Source organism: Euphorbia lathyris, chromosome 9 (genome assembly GCF_963576675.1).
Source record: "Euphorbia lathyris chromosome 9, ddEupLath1.1, whole genome shotgun sequence".
Classification (NCBI taxonomy): Eukaryota; Viridiplantae; Streptophyta; class Magnoliopsida; order Malpighiales; family Euphorbiaceae; genus Euphorbia; species Euphorbia lathyris.
Window position 1 is genome coordinate 71,965,245 of NC_088918.1, and position 8,607 is coordinate 71,973,851.

Genomic DNA, 8,607 nt, shown 5'->3' on the forward strand with positions numbered 1-8,607 from the left:
TGCATCCTGCTGAAACTTTGAAAATCACTTGTAGTCCACCTTCACCGCACCAAATAATTAGGGAACGGACTACAAAGATTCGGGCAGCCTGTCGGGGATCCTGGTCGTCCTTGGGGATCGTCTCTATGCGGGGAGCAGTCCCTGCGGACACTCCGACGATCAAGACAGTTAGATGTTCGAGACGACTAAGAAAAGGAAATAATCGAAGAGCTCTTAGAGGTTACCCGATTTGTGGCGAAAGAGTTTCTTGTGTCTTTACCTTCCTATGTTGGGGGTATTTATAATGAGTTGAGGTAGTCTATGGGCCTTGTGCATTGGGCCTGGGCTTGTTGGGCCCTTTGTGAGACTCCGAATCATAATCTATATACAAAATAAAAAATTTATTGAACGCAATAAAACCTTATTTTTCCGGTAATTATGTTATAGAAATATAAATAATGTTAAAGAATAAACATATTTGGTGGAAATAAAAAGAATAATTCTGTCAATAACAACTAACTACCAACAGGCTGTTTATGAAAAGCTCCAAATAGGAGTTTTTTGTGAAACGCTCCAAAACGCTGCAGTTTTCAGAGAAAATATTAAACGCTGCGGTTATGTAAACCTAACCAAACGCTATATTTTCTGCGGTTTGAAGTGAAACGCTAAACGCTCTTCTAAAAAGTTGAAACAAACACCGTTCAAAAGTTGAATTGATGGCGGGAGAGCTTTGACCGGAACTCTTGACTGGCTCCCCCGGACAGATGTGAGATGTGGTTTGTCGCTTTTGAAAATTTAGCGGTGATTGCAGTTTTGCCCAAATACATGTAAGTTGTAACAATAGATGTATTAGGCGTTGTTTTTTTCTTTTTCATTTTTTTTTTCAATATGGCATAAGATATCACGTCAGATTCCAATTGGATCTACTAAAGTGGGCCCCAATAGTTCTCAAATAATATCGGCAGTCCATATCTTCATTTTTATTATTATTTAGTATAATATCCATGTGTTTCTCAAACTAAAGTTTAAAAATCAATTAGGATATTAAACTATTAAAATCATCAATTTGGTCTTTGAATTAAGTAAAAATCATTAATTGAATTCTTATTTTAAATAAAAATCATTAATTGTGGCCTTAAAAAAAATCAGTCGGTTGAATAATTTCAAACCCTCTTTTTCAAATTCATTTTGAACCAACATAGAAATGATTACAGTCTATAACAAATAGTCATAGTTTTTTATTTTATGATAGGATATGGATTCAATTGATGATTTTTGACGTGATTGGAGCTTTTGATAGTTTAGGGTCTATTGATTTTAAAGCTTTAGTTTGGGTATCCAAATGGATATAATGTCATTATTATACCTGTCTTTTCGTAAATAAATTATATTAATTTATTTCTTCATGGACCATGTTTGTTTATAAATATATTTCAGTCTCTTAATTGATGAAACAACAGAAGAGATGATGAAGCTACCGGACGACACCAAACCAATGCCGGACTATGGCGGCGATAAGGCGGAGGATACTACCACCGTTCATGCTAAGCAGAGGCAGCGTGGTGGCGTCAGGACAATGCCATTTATTTTTGGTAAGTTTCGATTTATTTATTACTGATAGTAAAAAAGAACTTTGAGGCATCTAATTTTTCTGTTTATTATATTAATTTTTTTATAATTATAATTAATATTTATTGAATCATAAGCTTTTTTTTTTTTTTTTTTGAACCAAATCATAAGCTAACTGACGGTTATATTTAATTATTAAATTCAGTTAAAAAGGCACAAACTTTTTCATTTGCATTTGATTATTGTTTTTTAGTAGTGATTAATGAGGTTTCTAATGATATACTGTCAAATTATGACAGTAAATGAGCGGAGTGGTATTAGACTCAGACTTATGAATGAGTCAAATAGCATAGTCGGTTCGAAAACTCGCGAATATGTTCAATTATATAGGTTTATGAACAAACTCATAATTCAATTCGATTATAATGTTCATGAAAAATTAGTTCATGATCAAATTCGATTATAGTGTTCATGATAGTTTAACTCTTGAGCAAGTTTGATTTAATTATTATCTTAATAATAATATTTCTAAAAGGAGAAAAATGTAAAACAAATAGTTTTGTGTAAAATTTAGTTTTATAGATTTCAAAACTACGTAATTTTGTGCTAAATTTTGTTGAAATCAATATAATTAATGAGTTATTCGTGAGTGAAGTTTATGAACTGAATTAATAAGCTGCTCGCGAGTAAAACTCGTGAACAAAATTTCGTAAGCAACTCACGAACAAAATATTGAACTCAATCTCGCTAATTTTCTAATAAATCGAACTTAAACAGGTCAAAACTTGGTAGGTTACCGTCCCTATATCAAATGTAGCTAAAATAAAGTGAGAATTTCCATCCATCTAAATGGAGAGGAAGATTGAACAAAATGTGATTTTAAATATGAGCAAAAAAAAAAAAAAAAAAATTGGTCTCGTTTTTAAATCAATTTTAATATTCACAACTAATTATCATTATCATGTTAATTGATGTACATATATAAAATTATGACAAAGTAAAATCTTAATGTGTTAAATGACTAGCTATCCTTTATTATATATATATATATATATATATATATATATATATAAAAATATAATTTAGCTTAATAGTGAAGTATCTATTTAATCATAAAATAAATAAATAAATAAATAAATAATCATAGCCTCATCCTTTCCCACAGTGCATGTACAGTTCACGTGATCATTTTAATATATTCCTTTAATTATTACTAAAGAAAAGAAACCACTAACAATACTTTCAAAATAAAAAAATCCACCAAGGATTATTAATTAATTTCATAAACTATACTGGTATGTGTATAAAAGCAGTTGCGTTCACATGGACCCTGATGACCACGTAAATTTGGTCATTCATCGTTGGATCTAGACGGATTAAAATTCTAAGGTCGAGATTCAAAACATCCTAAAATTTATATTTAATCCGCTTAGATCTAACGGTAAATGACCAAATTTACATGGTCATCAGGATCCATGTGAACGCAACTGGTGTATAAAAGATACAGAAAAGTTAATAATAATAATTATTTTTTATTTAAAAAAATTAATAATAATAATTTAAAAAAAATTTAATAATAATAATTAAAAACTTAGTTCACGAGAAGCTATGTGAGCATTTTTACCCAATTAGACAAAAGAAACTTTGATTTGTTGTTGTTAGCTTTTTGTTAATTATTAACATTTGCTAAAAAAAAATTATTAGTTGTTAATATAATATGTAAAAGGTCTATGGATATCTTTTAAAATAATTAATAAAAAAATAAAAAATTTATAAAATTATAATTATAATTCATAAAATAATGAAATAATCTAAATAACTAAAAATGTTATAAAAAATTATTTATTAAACGATTCTTTCGATAATAATATTATAGAGATAGGAATAACGTTAAAGAAAAATGTATTTTGTGAAAAAATGATAGTTTTATCATCATTAAATAAATACAAACAGTTGTTCACGAAAAGCTTTAAAAATGAGTTTTTTTATGAAAAACTTAAAAACGTTACTGTTTCTATCAAAAAAATATATAAATTGTTGTTGCTGTATAAATTTAACCAAGCACCATATTTTCTGTAGTTTAGAGTGAAACACTAAACATTACAACATACCCCTACAAAAAATAATGCATGAGAAATTTCAAAATACTAGAAAAAAGATTCATGTAACAGTGTTTTTTTTATTTTTTAAGTTTAATTTTGTGATAACATTATTTTAATTCTTTTGGCATGACAGCAAATGAAATATGTGACAAATTCGCAGCGACTGGATTTCACGCGAACATGATAACATATTTAACTCAACAGTTAAATTTGCCACTAGTTCAAGCTTCGAATACGCTTACCAACTTTGGCGGAACTTCCAACTTCACTCCACTTATCGGTGCTCTCATCGCGGATTCTTTTGCGGGCCGCTTTTGGACCATCATTGTTGCTTCTATTATTTACGAACTGGTAGTGGTCTCTCTCATTTCTTTCATTAAACTTTAACTAATGGTTATTTAATTTCGCCTTTCAACTTGGTTTACAAAATTAATTTTTTTAAAGTGAATTTTAGATAATAATTCAGTCATTTCTTAAAATTTTAATCCGATAATTTTTTTCCAAATTGATCCTACACCATTCTAGAGATATTACGTCAGTATTATCACTATGCAAAATGTCGAGTTTTACGTAAAATCTTTGAACTTTAATAGATTCTCTATTATTAGTCATAATTTACGTAAAAATCGAGTTTCAGGTAAACGTTTCGAATTTTATGTAATTTTTTTATTGTTAGACATAATTTATATAGAGTGTGACTTAATTTATATCAAATTGTTATTTAAAAAAAACATAAACTTTGCAGATTTATATTAAGTTTATTTCACCTTTTTCGCAAAATTAATGATTTTGTTTTTTCATCAGAATGATTTAGGACTAATTGGTTTAGGAATACAATATAATTTCTAGTTAAATAATATTTTTAAGTATTAGAAATTGACATATGTTTGTAAGTCCTTGACCATATGCTACAACATGTCATCTTTAAACTAAAACAAGGTTAAAGGGACAAATAAATACTTAAAGTTTATTATGCATATATATCTAACTTAATTATTAGAATAAATAATTTGAATCATGTTTGACTAAAAAGTACACTACTAAAGATCTTATATTGAAAGAAAATCTGTTGGTCCAATGATGGAAAAAATAAAGTAAGACTTACTTTGTAAAAAACAAAGTAAGCATAGCTTAACCCATCTTGATTATGATCTAATGATTATACATTTTTATTAGTTTTTATATAGTGGCGAATACATGACCGTTATATTGGGGAAGAGGCAAATTTATACCAACATATATATGAAAAAATAGAAGCACAGTGTCTTGCACTCTCAACCCCCAATATTCCGAAGATAGGGGCTGGAACCACTCCTAGTAGGGTGATTCTGGCAGCCTGAGAGTGTCTACCTCCCCTGTCTCCGCCCCTGCACATTAATTTAAACCGTTAAACATACTTATTTTACTTGGTTATATGGGTTAAAACAGTATTCACATGGATCTTAATGACCAAATTAATTTACCCATTCACCGTTAGATCTAGACTTATTGATCTAACGGTGAATGATTAAATACTACATGATCATTAGGTTCCATATGATCAAAATCGTATAGGTTAATATTAATATAAATTGTTTTATAATAATCCAAAATCAAACTGATTATGGACTACTCAACAATCACCTCCTAAATGACCATCATCAACGTGTTATCTCTTGAATTTCTTATTAACGCATGACTTTATCAACTAACTACGACTTTATCATGGCAACACAGGGAATGGTTAGCATAACAATATCCGCGGTACTCCCATCACTCCGGCCACCGCCATGTCCATCACAACAAAATTGCCAAGAAGCATCAAACTCACAACTATGGGTACTATACATATCACTACTCCTAACATCACTAGGAACAGGTGGGATTAGACCATGTGTGGTGACATTTGCAGCAGACCAAATAGACATGAGAAAATCAAGTGTGTTAGCTAGGAGTTGGAACTTCTTCAATTGGTACTATTTTGGAATGGGTTTGGCTACTTTAACTGCTTTGACAGTTATAGTTTATATTCAAGACAATGTGGGTTGGGGTTGGGGACTTGGTATTCCAACTATTGCTTGGGCTATTTCCATTCTAGCTTTTGCCATTGGTTCACCACTTTATTTGAAGATTAAACCAGGAGGTAGCCCTTTGGTTAGGTTGGCTCAAGTTACTGTTGCTGCTTTTAAGAAGAGGAAGTTAGCCGTGCCTCGTGATGATGCGCTTCTTTATAGGAATACTGAGCTTGATGCTCCTATTTCTGTTACTGGTCGGCTTCTTCACTCCGATCAATTCAAGTACGCTTCCTTATCTTTTATAAAAATTATGTTGTCATTGTAACGTGTTTGAGTACCCGTCCAGACCTGCAAGATTAAGTTTGATTACATTTTTTTTTTACGTATGGTCAAACTAAATTCTAAAGGATATTTGATGAATTTTATCGACAAATTTGTTCGAAATTACCAATAATTTATATTTATTTAATAGTATTAACTGAAAATGGATAAAATTGAGTTGGGCTAATAACCATGTGGGTGAAAATTACACTCTTATAAAATATTAAAAGTGTGATCTCTTCAAATATGTTACTTTATTAAAAAAGTCTATTTGGTTAGGTTGTTCATTTCTATTGTTTATCACTGTTGTTAATTATTTAATAATTTGTGTTGCTCGTAATTAGTAAAAAAAATTAGTTGAATTTTCATTGGAAATAGCTATATGTAATTATTTTTCAATCCTAACTAAATATTTTTATACTACAGTTTGGATTGAGAAAGCACAAAAGAGCCATAGAAAGATAAAAAAACCAAACGACACTCCGTTATTTATCATTCCGTAAAATTCTTATGGCGAAAAGGGATTAAACTTAATTAACATTTTTTACTGTTTTCTGAAAAAGGTTCGAGTTAAGGTCTAATTGATTTGTCTATGTGTTTGTTGTTGTTAGTCGATATTAGCTTTTTTTCGATAGCTATGAACGGTTGTTTCTCAATTCTAATTTCCAACCAAACATCAAATTAGTAAAGAGAAGCTTCAAAGAGAAAAACAAACCAAAGGGGCACTAAGTGCCCATTTGGTTGTCATTTTTTAAACTCATTTTTTTAATGTTTTATGACTAAAAAAATAAATATAAAATGTTTAAATAGTATTGAAAAACAACCGAGGAGAATTAGCTAACATCCATCCACTACTATCAACAAAAAAACGGTAACGAAAAACAACCAATAATGAAACCAAATTACCTTTAATTGCAGTAGTGGAACCATTGTCAACAGTAAGTTTTACCTCAATCCCTGAATGACCAAATGAATTTAATCATTTACCGTTAAATCTAAACTTATTAAATTTACACCTTATGATACTTTCAAATATTAACGACAGAAATTTCGTCGTCAGTTTGTCGGTGTCGTTAAATTCACAGAACTGGAACTGGTGTAACGGAATATTTCCGCCGAATTAACCAATGCTTAATCGGCTTATATCCAAATGTTTTGTTGCAATGAATGAATTAACTAACACAAATTAATGAATGCAGGTGGTTTGACAAAGCTGCAATCGTAACAGAGGAAGAGCAAAAAAATCTAAAAAATCCAAATCTATGGAAACTAAACACAGTTCATCGAATCGAAGAACTCAAATCCATAACAAGAATGTTACCGATTTGGGCATCAGGAATCTTAGCCGTCACAGCATCTTCTCACATCCACAGTTTCGTAGTAATGCAAGCTCGCTCCATGAATCGTCACTTGACTCACTCCTTCGAAATCCCTCCGGCTACATTATCAATCTTCAGCACTCTAACCGTCATCGGCGGACTCGTTTTATACGAACGACTTTTCGTCCCACTCGCCCGCCGATTCACCAAAAACCCCGCCGGAATAACCTGCCTTCAAAGAATGGGGATCGGATTCTTCATCAACATAATCGCCACAATCGTTTCAGCAGTAATCGAAACCAAACGAAAACAAGTCGCGGCGGATCATAATTTATTGGATCTACCGAATGCGACGATTCCGATCTCTGTTTTCTGGTTAGTTCCGCAGTATTTCGTGCACGGAATTTCGGAGGTTTTCTCGTCGGTTGGGCATATGGAGTTTATGTACGATCAATCGCCGGAGAGTATGAGAAGTACAGCGACGGCATTGTTTTGGATTACGATTGCGATCGGGAATTATTTGGGGACGGCTTTGGTTACATTGGTTTATAAATATACTGGGCCGGAGAATAATTGGTTGCCGGATCGGAATCTGAATAGAGGGAAATTGGATTACTATTATTATCTTGTAACAGTAATCCAAGTTGTTAATTTTGTTTATTATGTAATTAGTGCTTGGTTTTATGTTTATAAACCTTTGGATGAAGCTAAGGATGATGATGATGATCAAGATGCTGAAATGGCTGCTGAAGGGAAGAAATTGGATTACAGTAATGGCAATCATGCCGAGTTGGAGATGCCCGCAAAATCCGATACCCGTCGAATTGTATAAAATTTGGAAAAAGAAGTTCGGGTTTGAGTTTGGTGAAACTGTTGTAGCGCGGTTATTATTAAAGGGATAACTTTTATTATACAAAGAATGTAATACATCCGATTAATTAAACAAGTAGTGTATGGTGTTAAAAATAAATGTATACAAGTGACGTCATTTGATTAAACGGATGTATTGTAGTACGAGTATTGCTGACTCTCTTATTAAATGAGGTGTTAGATGGCTTTTTTGGTTGGTATTTTTAAAAATAGTTTTATATTTGGTGATATTTAAGATAATTTGTGTATTTAGCCACATAAGAATAGAAAATAATGTAATAAAATACTCGTTTGTTTTAATTGTTCAGAACTACTTTTTGCTTTTCAAATCTAACAGACAATAAAAAACGTTTGGTAAAAATTCGAAACAACTGTTTTTTAAACAAAAATCAACTGATATTTGTTACCTATCTGTAACAACAAACAACAAACGAGAACAGCTGAAACAAACAG

At 31.1% G+C, this 8,607-nt stretch overlaps 1 protein-coding gene across 1 annotated transcript; it reads left to right on the plus strand.

Moving 5' to 3' along the window:
• The first annotated feature begins 1,418 nt into the window (after positions 1–1,418).
• LOC136206810 (protein NRT1/ PTR FAMILY 3.1-like) lies at positions 1,419–8,282 on the plus strand. Its single transcript, XM_065997986.1, has 4 exons — positions 1,419–1,571; positions 3,784–4,001; positions 5,367–5,926; positions 7,165–8,282. The coding sequence occupies exons 1-4, from the start codon at positions 1,445–1,447 to the stop codon at positions 8,114–8,116; spliced, it is 1,857 nt and encodes a 618-aa protein (XP_065854058.1). The 5' UTR covers positions 1,419–1,444; the 3' UTR covers positions 8,117–8,282.
• The last annotated feature ends 325 nt before the right edge of the window (positions 8,283–8,607 follow it).